The 12,940-nt window shown below is 44.2% G+C and overlaps 1 protein-coding gene across 8 annotated transcripts in view; it reads left to right on the top strand.

Annotated features, from left to right (window-relative positions):
* Window positions 1-12,940, top strand: part of MAPK10 (mitogen-activated protein kinase 10) — a 244,323-nt gene that overhangs the window by 173,998 nt on the left and 57,385 nt on the right. For all 8 annotated transcript variants that reach the window (XM_079990971.1, XM_079990970.1, XM_079990973.1 and 5 more), the window contains 2 exons: window positions 5,245-5,374; window positions 11,823-11,881. In XM_079990971.1, the coding sequence (XP_079847097.1) occupies window positions 5,245-5,374; window positions 11,823-11,881 (189 nt within the window). The remainder of the gene's footprint in view (window positions 1-5,244; window positions 5,375-11,822; window positions 11,882-12,940) is intronic.

Genomic DNA, 12,940 nt, shown 5'->3' with positions numbered 1-12,940 from the left:
TACCCCTCTGGAGCAGGAGAAAACAAACTCGCTCCGTCTTCCATGTGACAGCCTTTCAGATATTTGAATATGGTTCTCATATCTCCTCTCTCTCAACCTTACCAGGCTAAACATACCCAACTCCCTCAACTGTTCCTCATAAGGCTTTGTTTCCAGACCCTTGATCATCTTGGTTGCCCTCCTCTGCACACCTTCCAGCTGGTCAATATCCTTCTTAAATTCTGGTGCCCAGAACTGGGCACAGTACTCCAGGTGTGGTGTGACCAAGGCAGAATAGAGCGGTATTATAGCTTCTCTTGATCTGGACATTATACTTCTGTTGATGCAGCCTAGAGTAGCATTAGCTTTTTTTGCTGTTGCATCACACAGTTGATTCATGTGAAGCTTGTGGTCTACTAAGACTCCTAAATCCTTTTCACATTTACTACTGACAAGTCACATGTCCCTCATCTTATATGGTTATTCCTGCTTAAGTACACAACCTTACACTTGTCCCTATTCAAATTCATTTTGTTAGTTTGGGACCAGTTTTCCAATTGGTTAAGGTCATATTGAATCCCGATTCTGTCTTCTGTGACATTAGTTACCCCTCCCAGATTGGCGTCATCTGCAAATTAGATGAGCATCCCCTCGGTCCCTTCATCTAAGCCATTTATAAAGATATTGAACAACAGTGGGCCCAGGACAGAACTCTGTGGCCCTCCCACGTGTCACTTTTTCCCAGGATTATGAGGAACCATTAGTGAGCACACTTTGGAGTCAGTCATTCAACCAGCTACAAATCCACCTAACAAGTTATCTCATCCAGTCCACATTTTATCAGCTTCTTCGCAAGAATATTATGGGGGCCTTTGCCAAAAGCCTTACTGAAATCAAGATACACTACATCCACAGCATTCCCCTGATCCACCAAACTTGTAACTCTATCAAAAAAAAAAAAAAAAAGAAGAAATGAGATTTCAACTGGCATGACTTATTTTTGTGAAACCCATGCTGGGTCCTAGTAATCATAGCATCCTTTTCTAACTGCTCACAGACTGACTGTTTAATTATCTGGTAATTAAACAGTTCTGGCATCCTTCCTCAGATAATGGAAATCTTAAGCCAAAAATGAAGCAGCAGAACAACAGAAAAATCAATTTTAACACATTGTTTGCTTAGCTCGTTTTGAAACATAACATATGAGAAGGCAGATTATTTCATAAATCTTGATCAACTTAGTGACTCACAATATTGTATTAAGAATCTATTTTAAATTGCTTCACTCATTTCTGTCCAACTATGTGCAAATATGATATGTGGACAGACTCCTGTCCAAAGGAATGCAGAATACAAAGGGAGATGTAGGCAGGGGTACACAGGGGAGGGTATGTATTGATTTCAGGTGCAAATACAGTGGGGTCTCATTACTTAGTGTTTGTGCCAAAGCCTTGATGGGAAAGTGAATTTTGAGGTTGGTTTAAAGGAGGAGAGGTGGTGCTATGTGCAACGAGGAGGATGATAAGAGTTCATGTAATATTGTCTCAAATATCTAATGATTAGATACCTGAGCAAAATAATATAGTCCAAAAAAGGATAGATAGATATAACTATATAAAGGTACACACCCACCCATTATGTTACATGTTAATATGGATGCCATATGGACAAGGTATTCTTGGGGTATGTGGTTGGGATAAAAAACCAATTTATAAGCAGGGAAAAGAAAATCTTAGAAGTTGCCAGTTGCTGGCAGGAGCTGTCAGAATTCATTAGGCGTCCCCACCGGTTTTCTATTGGCTTTGTTATTTGGTTTCCGATATTTGTCTTCTGCTGTGTACTCACACAGCAGGGATCGGGTGTGTGCGCGTGTGGTAGAAGATTTCCTCGGCAGCCTGCAGGCGAACTGCAGCAAAATCAAAATGAACCAATGTGGGCGAGTGGAGAGGGCCGAAGGAAGGAGAGGAGGGGAAGCGACAGCAGCTATTCTGATTATTTTAGGCACGGGGGTATTCCAATAAAGTAAAAAGTGGGGAGGCAGGGGTGTCTGATCTTGGCAACAAAATGGGCATCCTGGTGAGGGGCACTGAACCCCATCCTACCAATAGCTGACCTCCTTGCAGCTCCGCTTCTTATGTGCTTCTCAACCAGCCGAAGTCAGCTGTCAGTTCTCAGCTGTGTCTCATTCAGCTATGCTCTCCACACCCATTTCCAGGTACATCAGGTTTGATGAGTTTTCCAGGGTGTCCAAAGGATGCGGAAAGGCCCCCACCCATCATTCACAGCTCTTTCTTCATCCTCTCCTCCTGCCCCAGCTGTTTTATAAACCTTCTTCTTCTTCAATTTCACAGCCTCTGCATCTTTGTACTGGATGTATTCACTAGATGATTCATCAAGGGGTAGCATGTGCAATGTCCCTCTCATCCTTGTGCATTGGCTAAGAGACATGTGGGAATGTTCAGGGAGGCAGGAGAGGATATATTGTTTATTAGTATCCTTCTAACTTGTGCTAGCAAGTTCCTTAAAAGAATAAACACGGTACAATCTTGTGTAAAGTATATAAAAGTAGTTTGCTCACATTCAGTTCACAGATGGATCCCTGAAGGCAGACTTATTTACAAGTATATACATGTTGAGCTGTCCCATATGGGGAAAATCCCAGTGTTCTCCATTGGCTGGAAGCCAACAGAGCATCTCTAGTGAAAAGCTTCTCCAGTGACAGAGGAAGTCAAAGAGAGAGAGAGAGAGAGAGAGAGAGAGAGAGAGAGAGCTGTGTGCCTTGTCACTTTTGTTACCTGGACAGGTACGGTCACGCCCACCTCTAGTCACATGCAAAGGAAGTATGCCCCAGCCAGGAGGAAACAGGAAGTTTTTGACTGGTTGGACCAAACATTCCCCCACATGTCCACTCTAGGAAAACAAGGAATGTTGTACTTGACTGCTACTTACATATCATCCCACAACCTAGAGGAATGGAGAGGCAACGCAAACTCACCCACTTCCTTCAAGCATTAGCACGTCAGTCCTTCCCTCTCCAGCTGCTGGTGAGTGAAGATTTCTGCCCAAGACCTTGGTGAGCTCCTGTCAGTCAGATAATACTCAGTGCTGTACGATCCCATCTCACTTCCTAAGATTAGCAGCTTCCAGGATACCTTCAAAGGTAGCGCCATGTAAATCGCATTGCATAGTAAGGTTACTAGAGCATTAATTACCTGGGTCTCCAGTGAAGGCACTGAATCAATGAGTAACCTCAAGCTGTGCATTTGTTCCTCTAGAGGAAATGCAACCCCATCCACACCAGGCTGTCTCTCTGGATCTGAAAACCACCTCCCAACATCGCCTCTGTCTTGCTGGGATTCAGGGCTTCTGCTTGCCCTGCCTGGTAAACCAATTGTTTACCTTTGAATCAGAGCAAACATCAGTTGGGTTTTCTCCAGATTGACATTTGCTCCAATTTAGTACTAAACGGCAGGTTTTACGGGGGAAAGGGGCAGGGCTAAGGCAAAACTGCTTGGACCCATGCTTTCTAGTCATGGAACAAGTGATAGTATGGATGAGCCCTAAGTTTATTGGCCCTCACCCAGCTCATCACTGGCTCCAGACACTGGTCCAGCAACCTGTCCATGCAGTGGCCATCTTGATGCGTATGGGAAGCCCGAAAGGACCTGAGCATCTCTACTGACTAGTGGTTCATAGCAAAATGATGTTCAGAGGCATTTGCCGCCACCAGTGCAAGTACAGCAGAGCCAGCATGGCAAGTAGCTATTGATAGCCTCATCTGCCACGAATTTGTATGAATTTGAATGAAAATGGTACATAGATTATCTGCAGGGAGGATCTGAATAAAACCACTTGTGGGGAGGGAAACCTAAACTTTCTCAGACACAAACACACCATAATCAGCTTCTTTTTAAGCAGGAGTAGGGAATCACTGCCCCCTCCCCTAATTAGATCTGACATAAGTACCAGTTTGAGACCTTTCTCCTCAAACCACACCACCTGCCCCATATCTGATGTAACCGCGGAGGAGCAACCAGGAACTTAATGTGAGTTCCTTAGGGCAGTTGAAGGGGGCAGGGGCTTGCTGTCAGCACCAAAAGCAAGTCCTACCCACCTGTCAAAATGGCCCACAGAGGGTTAGGGATGTTGGGATCTGGCTGGCTAGGCAGAAAAGGTTCACCACCCTTGTTTCTAGCAAACAGAGCTGTCAGGTTTGTGTAATTTTTATTTTAGAGGTGCCTTATTCACTCATTTCCCCCTCCCTCCTGGTGCAAATTAATTATTAAACATAGCTGGCATGCTCCTTTCATCATGATGGAATCTGCAATGAAGGGGGGGGAGACACATTATTCAATTAATCCCAACCGTGCTTCTGCAGAGTAGGTAAAAGCCTCTATTATTATTGCATTATATTGCTTTGCAAAAAAAAATCAAAGACTTGAAGCAATTGTGGCATGGAGCAGGTAGAAACAGCCTCCCAGTTTTGTTAAACTAAGCTGTGACTCATGTGTACTTCCAGAAACAGCATGCAGAAGCAGATAAGCTCTCCGGCGAGACTGAATTTAGGCGCAGATAAATTAAAAGTAGCTAGATCTGGGGCTAAAGAAGGACCATCACGGAGAAATATTCTCAGGTGCTATACCAATAAAGTTTATTCCTTCTTTCCCTTTATGAGCCACCTTTTACTTGCATCACCCTAAGCAGCCTAAAGGAGAGTTAAAACAATTAGCACAATAAAATAATATTTAAAATAAGAACAAGTGGTATATTAAAAGTAGAAGGAGAGAACAGAAAACGTGCACACAGAGGTCAATAGCTTAAAAGGCATGGCAGATTTGTTTTTTAAAAAATGTATTCTAGCTGAGTCAAAGAAATGGACTGAGTGGGTTCCTCTTGAAAGGAAGTTTGACAGAAGAGGAGCCACCACTGAGAAGACACTGCTCTGTTCCTACTCAGAATCGTGGTGGCTGGTCATGATGCCTTTACCTTCTTGTAAATCACAAGTACTCAGGCTTAACTAGTCTGACCACTGAAATCAACTGTTGACTCCAGCTTCTGTGAACAATGATGCTTGTGCTTGACTCTGATAAGCTGGATTCCTTAATATTTATTACGCTAAAGCTAAAAGTTTGCTGGAAAGAGATTAGGGGCATTTAAGAAATGCATACTTCGACTGAAAGAAAAGAAGAATCTTTGAAACAAATTAACACTAGCAATGAACTTAATGATGTAATAGTTGTATTCTTGTCCTTTTCATTTTTCCAGTGCTGCATATGATGCTGTTCTCGACAGAAATGTGGCCATTAAGAAGCTCAGCAGGCCGTTTCAAAATCAAACACATGCGAAGCGAGCTTACAGGGAGCTAGTCCTCATGAAGTGTGTGAATCACAAAAATGTGAGTTTTTCTTTCGGTGGTGGGATTGAGAACAATGAACATTTGACACTGCAAATCGAGAGAGAGAGAGAGAATGTTATGCCCTGGTTAATTTAAAAACAAGATTATGTTTTGCTTGTCGTTCCAGGGAATTACTTCATTGATAGTTGTGCAACGTCTGCATGAATTTGGGAGGTATGGGTGTGATCAGAGCTGCTGGATTATTCCCTTCCCAGAAGTAGGTGTCAGAGAAAGGGCAAAAGTTTAGCTGCGCTCACAATTTGCTGGCAAAAGAGAGTTGAGTCTCTGAGCCTCGGATCAGCATATTTGATTATCCTGTCACCATGGAGATCTCCTCCTGTTTAAATCCCATGAAAGTCCTGTGGAGAAGAGTGGAAAACCAATTCAGTTTCCATTCTCTTGTGCAGCAATAGATCAATTGTGTGCTTATTATCCCGTCCACAGCGACATAACTGGTATATGCTAATACTGGATAACATTTGTGCTTATGTGAATAGCATCAGGATTAAGGTCAAGGTCGGAACTCAATGACCTGGGGTAAAGCAGTAGAGGAATGAACCTTGTGTTCTCTTTCAAGTGGATTTTTTATTTTTTAGTTTTATCCCTTTCTTTCGTACCCTTTTCTTTTTGCAGCCTCCTCACCAAATGGTGAAGGGCACGGCTCTCTTCCAGCACAGATCAGACCATCTCTCTTTCCCCTCCCACCACAAGACATTTTCCTACAAGATTGGTTCACGCAGCTATTCTCAGTGTAGCAAAGCATGAGGTGCTTTTAGTTGTGGCGGGGTAGAAATTAACATTAAAATAAAATACACTTTTCCCATTTAAATCCCAAATACAAAATTTAAAATTTAGGTTTTGAAAATGAACCTCAGTTCTGAATTCTTCAGACTTCGTCATTTTAGAAGCTGCCAAACAGGAAATGTCAGAAACTCCTCAGAGCAGGAATTGTAGCTCTGCGAGGGGAGTAGAGGTCTGCTAAAAACTCTCAGCACCCTTCAAAGAACTGCAGTTCCCAGAATTCTTTGGGGGAAGCCATGACTGTTTAAAGTGGAATCACAGTTCTTTAAATATATGGTGTGAATGTGACCTGGGTCAGTTGGAAGGCTCAGAAGCAAGCATGTAGTCCAGTTCAGGGAGAAATCAAGAGCAAACAGAGATCAGAAGATTCAGAGGGTAGCAATGTGCTATCTTGTCTGAAGGGCGGTCAAAGATGCTCTGTCATCTTCCAGGCTCAGATGTTGCCAGTTTGTTCTTTCAATTAATGCTTTAATAATGTGCTTTCAAATTCTATACATTTCAGACACTTAAGTCCGCATTTTCCCCCTTCACTTGTAATTACCACAGAGTGCCTAAGAGGCTAACATTTACAGTGAATCAAATATATATATGTCACAGCTGCAGATAATTTGGTTCACATTGGCAATAGTCATTTAAAATGGTGGTTTTCAACTTCCTTCCATGTATGCTCAGCTTCCCACTGGGAAGGCTGGGAAACAGATTCCCTAAGTACAGTCATACCTTGGGTTACAGCCGCTTCAGGTTGCATTCTTTCGGGTTAGGGACCGCCGAAACCTGGAAGTACTGGAATGGGTTACTTCTGGATTTTGGTGGTTGTGCATGTGCAGAAGTGCTAAATCACGCTTTGCGCATGTGCAGAAGCACCGAATCGCAACCCGCGTGTGCGCAGATGCGCAGACACGGGTTGTGAATGTGCATCCCACACGAATAACGTTTGCAACCTGAGTGTCCACTGTAATGTGGTGAGGAACTGCAGGTCTGAGGGCCCAATGCCTCTCTCCTGGCCTCTCTGCCCAGGCCTCAGAACTGTGTCAAGCCCCATCATTGTTCGGCACCCTCCTCTCATGATTTTTGCCAGGCTGGAATGTGACCTTGAACTAGGATAATTCCACTTTCTCACCAGTATGGAGAGTGTGAGGTGTGGACTTCCGGGTTGGCGCCTCCAGCAATGGCTGAATTCCTCTGATCGGGAGGAGTTTGCTTCGTGGAAATTAGGGTCTGGCTGCCACGGCGAAGGCGGGGACCCACCAAAAATCACAGGCAGGAGAAGCCTGTGAACGTGGGATTTGGCTGGCACCTTTTGCGCCTCCCCTACTCGCGGGGAAACCCGGTTTCGGGGATCCGGAGCGACGTGGGGTGAGTGGCGCGGTGCTTCAAATTGACTGCTTCTTTCACGGAGTGAAGCCGCATAGCTGTTGTCAGAGAGCGCTGACTTTTTCCTGTGGACAATTTGATCTTAAAACAACTACCCGTGAGTAGAACGGAAAATTGGATTTTTAAACGTCTTAATTTGGCACCGAAACGGGGAGGTTTAAAACAGGAAGTCCGCCTTCCCCTTTTGTAAATAGACTGAAGCAAAGAGGCTGCAAGCTAAAGTCTTGGAAAGTCTTCTGTAAAGGATTAAACCTCCATCGGTTAAAATCATTAACCCCCCCTTGGAAGCAGGAGAAGAGGGGTGAAATTTTGGGTCGTGTAAGCCTGCAGGAGAGAGAACGAAGAAAGATAAATTACCACCGCTTCGAACCTGGAAAAGGGCTGCTAGTAAGACTGATGTTTTGGGAAAGTTCATTGACTGTGAATAAAACGTATGTGGACAGATAGCTAAATAAGAGAAATATATTGTTTCCATTGTTTCCTTCTGTGTTTAAAAAGGAGTAAAAGTAACCGAAAATTGAAACTAATTTTGTTGCTTGAACTGTGTTTAAAAGGATTGATACAAATAGAAATTGTTTCCCTCTAGGGGGAGCCTTGAAACTGTTACAGGAGTGGAGCTGGGGGGATTACCAGCTGCAGAGATAAAAAACTGTGAGAACCAGGGATTGACCTTGGATTGGTAAGAATGTTGACAGAAGAAGCCTTGGTGATTGCATTATGCAAGATAAGTGCCTCATTGGAACAGCTTCATAAGAAGACGGATGTGATGACTATCCAAATTGACAATTTGGGACAAAAAGTGACTGATTTGGGACAAAAAGTGAACATCTATACAGAAACTATTCAGGAATTGTTTCAGGAATCTACTTTGACATGGCAAATTGTTGAGAAGGCAAGGGAGAAAGTTGTTGTTGAACCTAAAGTAATACAAGTGGAGAGAGTCCCAGTCTTACAGAGGCAATTTGATGAATATAAGTTGTTGCCTTCTATGACTGAATTTAGAGAAAGTCAGATTTTGAGGATTGGAACCCTGCTTGGATTTCAGAAGGAAAGTTGGATAGATTCCCTCATGCAGGGATGTACTGACCTTTGGGATTTGGACTTGGGCCAGGAGGAGATTGGAGCTGTGGGGACTTTCAGTTTTGGAGGGATTTTGAAACACGTCCTGAAACATCTTTTGGACTTTAGTGCTAACTACGGAGATTTGGCTGACCTGTCAAGAAAGAATAAAAATATTGCTAGGTGGGAGCCTCCCCGAGATCTACTCCTCGGCATCAAAGGAAGGAAATTAAGAACAAGATCAACAGAAGACAAAGTAAAGTGCATGTATAAATATGAAGAAGATCTGCAGAAGGGACTTGGAAAAGAGTTAAGAGCCTCGGACAGAAGATCACCAGGTTGATGGACCATATGGAATAGACGGAAAGGACTGGCAGAATCCGAGACCAGGGAGAAGAGACGGTGGAAGAAGATTGGAAAAAGTTTAAAGTTTATTTATAGAAATATTGTAAAATTAATGAGTGTTAGAAAAATGTTGGAATGAAATTATATGGCTTTAGTAGAAGTGTTATAAGGAGTTAAGTATAAATAAGTATTATGGTATTAATGGAAGATAAGGTTAAAATAAGTTAAGTTAATTATATAACAGAAAATAGAGAAAGAGGGAAAGGAATTGCTGAAATAATTAATAGAGGTGGAATACAAAAAGGGAGGTGAGAGGAGGTCGATGAAACGAGGGAATGAAAGATAGGGCATTGAAACGGTATGATGTATTTTTTAAATTTTTTATGTTTAGTTTAATGTGTTAATGTTGTGTTGTGCATTGTATATTGTATTGTATTGTATTGTATTTCTTTTGCCTTTTTTCTTCTCTTTTTTCTTTTCTTCTTTTTTTTTGTAAGATTTAAAACTAATAAATATATATTTTTTTAAGAAAAGAGAGTGCGAGGTGTGTCTGGCCACACCGACTTTCGCCACGCTCACTACTACGTGGCCCTCTGGCTGTAAAAAATGGGTTCCACCTACGCCCTAACACTTATTGACTTATCGAACTGAGCCAGGAGGCAGGGGGACCTCATAGCTCCAGGATCCTTGGCAGCAATGGATTATTCAGCAATCTTGAAAAGAGAAAGGAGCAAAGCTGGAAAGAATCATAGAGCTGGAAGGTCATCTACTCCAATCCCCCTTGCAATGTAGGAAGAGGGGTAGTGCTGCAGATGGGGAGATGAAGGAATGAAAGGAAGACTCGATTTTCTAGGTAAAGTTAGGACAAGAGAGCAGTGGGAACCCATAAGGCGAAAGGGATGAAACTCTTTGCAGCAGAAGTAGTGGACAGAGGCATGTGTAAGCATATTTACAGCATTTATTCAGCAGCAGGACAAAGGAAAAACATGTCTGCTTCCCTTTGTGTCCAAGTACAACCGCAGTATAACAGAAGCAATATACAAATGGAAGTTCCCAGCAAGCTGTGCTGGAATGTAAACAGGCATGTGACACACAACAGTCATGCCTGTTCCTTTTAAGGTGGAACGGAACTATATCCCAACAGGAAGCTGTCCACCAATGAGTTCCGTGTCGAGGTCCCCAGGTCCACCCCAATAACTCACACATCACTCAGAATTTTTTTGTTTAAGATTTTTGGCATAATTTTGGCCACAACTTTATTAAAATACAAATTTGTGAGTGGTTGCGTAGGCATTGGTTGCCCCCACCATGGGGGGCAGACTGACATTCCGCACAATGCGAAAGTCAGAATAGGGGAATACACTTGGGGGTAGCGACGGAGCAGGGAACTTGCCCTCACCCCAAATGCAACCAGGAGCTCATTGCTATGGCCCGAGCCCCCTTGACAGAGTGGACAAGCAATAGTTAGCCCCCAATTCCTTTAACGGAATCCCTTGCAGCAGCAGCATTAGAGGGGCAAGCACAGCCAATCCATGCCCCTCAACCAACCAAACCATAAAACCAATGCCTAACCGTGAACCTTACAAGTTGTGACGATTTGCTATGCAGTAGGCAAAAACCAAATGGCCCCAGCCAATCAGCCAGATGGACAAAATTCCTACCAGGCCCCCGCTCCAAAGCAGATGACCCCATGACAAGCATAGCAAGGTCAAAGCGAACCACCCTATTCTAGGGAGGGAGGGACGGGCAATCCAATGCACGGGCGAAAAGAGGAAGCCCTAGCCTCGTGCAAGGAGTTTTAGTATTTCTGGCTGTCAATCAATAAATGGCAACATTAACTTCTTCCCAACAACAAGGAAAGCCCCAATCACATCAGTGGCCAACAATCAATTAGCCCGCCCCCCAACTTTGGAGTGTCCTGGCGGCCCCCACCGCAACACGTGCTCTCCATGAAGGAGAACACGCTATGGCAGAAGATAAGGCATTCATGAAATATATTGCAAAATAGACATCTTGTGGCATTTTTAAAAATGCCTATGGGCTCCATGAGTTTACGCCTCTGTGCTAGGCCAGATCAGAGCAGTTTCCACCAACCATTTGACAGAACAAAACAAGAACGCAGGCGGCTGTATTTGAACCATATCCTGTATTAATTCAAAGTTACTCCCAATCTCTAGCACCTCCAATGGTCAGCTTCATTTTGACAGCTGCATCTCTAAAGGGCTGGTGCGTGCCGAATACATTTAGTTGGGCTGGGGTACATCCTTCAGCCTTGCAGTAGGCACTAAAGGGAGTGACAATAGCAGCTTTTAAGTGCAAAACAGTGGCAGCAGTAGCAGAAATTATTAGTAGCAGTGGATCACAGTAACATCCTGCACCCCTAAAAAAGCAAAAACAAAGAAACCATTTGCTTTTAATATGTAAGTTGTTGTTTCTCTGAAGCCTCAACACCTGTCTGTCCTTCCCTGGCAAGCATCATTAATATACCACTGAGGCCTCGTGGCTTAGCAAATTCTACATATTTGTTTCCATCGAGGCTGAACATTCAGCTGTGAACTCCCAGTTTAAAGGGCCAATTTGCTCCACTTTTGTTTGAATCAAACGCAGGCAATCACGGTCTTCTCAAAACAATGTCTTTCTTTGCAACATATGCCTTCGTGATCTGCTGCTTGTGGGTTGTTGTTGATATATATATATATATATATATATATATATATATATATGCACGCTTGTAGCAAGATGGATTGGTGTAAACGGAACAGTTTTAAAGAGCAATTTCAGTAGAGCAATCTGTCATAATCTGATCAACTGCTAATGTTTTATTATCATTCTTTCCCGCTCTCTCCTTCTCTCCCTCCCTGCTTTTCAGATTATCAGTTTATTAAATGTCTTCACACCACAGAAATCTCTGGAGGAGTTCCAGGATGTGTAAGTAACGTGGACAAAAGCAAAACCTAAATCTTTGCCGTTTGCGGGAGGGGGAGAGGATTGAGGGAGAAGTGGGCATTGTACTCTCTAGTGAACAATCTGCTCTCTTCTGTATCGGAGGGCGATGTTGAGCACGGGCAGTCGAGCCTCATAGTCTTCCGGCGTGGGGGTAGAGAGAGGTACGCTACCTCCCCCCTATGTCATTGCCGGCTGTGTCGGCGGCGTTGCGAGGCAGCCCCAGCCTATCAGCCAGCAAAGCAGGTATGGCCGTGGGCCATTTAAACTCAGCGTGGCCAGCTGGCTCCCTCTTCCTTGCCTCTTTGGTATTGGGTAAGCCTTTGTTTGGGATGCGGGTGGCGCTGTGGGTTAAACCACAGAGCCTTGGGCTTGCCGATCAGAAGGTCAGCGATTCGAATCCCTGTGATGGGGTGAGCTCCTGTTGCTCGGTCCCTGCTCCTGCCAACCTAGCAGTTCGAAAGCACGCCAAAGTGCAAGTAGATCAATAGGTACAGCTCCGGCAGGAAGGTAAACGGCGTTTCCGTGCGCTGCTCTGGTTCGCCAGAAGTGGCTTAGTCATGCTGGCCACATGACCCGGAAGCTGTACGCCGGCTCCCTTGGCCAATAAAGCGAGATGAGCACCGCAACCCCAGAGTCAGCCACGACTGGAACTAATGGTCAGGGGTCCCTTTACCTTTAAGCCTTCGTTTGGATGGAGGGGAGGTTGTTGCCTCGCCTGCCCCTCCTCGGTAAGGGTATCCTGTTAAAGGCATCCGGGGTGTGAATACTGTCTGAAGCCTGGGCGTGGGCTGGGGCCATGTCTCAGCCCCTACAGGGACCCCTCAGGGTGCCACTATCTGTTGTAGGGTACCACCATCAGTGGTTTAACCCTTCTGTGGACTCCCTGCCAGGAGTCAAGATGTAGCCTGGCTTCACCCCAATGCCTAAGCCAAACCGCTCACATCTGTAACCAATAAAGTTGTGGCCTATTTGAACCCATAAACCAAATATTCCCTGTCAGTGTGATTTATTGTTCTCCTGAGAACTTTGTGGCTCGGGTGC

The sequence above is a fragment of the Podarcis cretensis genome (genome assembly GCF_951804945.1).
Source record: "Podarcis cretensis genome assembly, chromosome: 9".
NCBI classification, from domain to species: Eukaryota; Metazoa; Chordata; class Lepidosauria; order Squamata; family Lacertidae; genus Podarcis; species Podarcis cretensis.
Note: the sequence above shows the minus strand (reverse complement) of the source record. Positions and strands in the feature narration are given on the sequence as shown.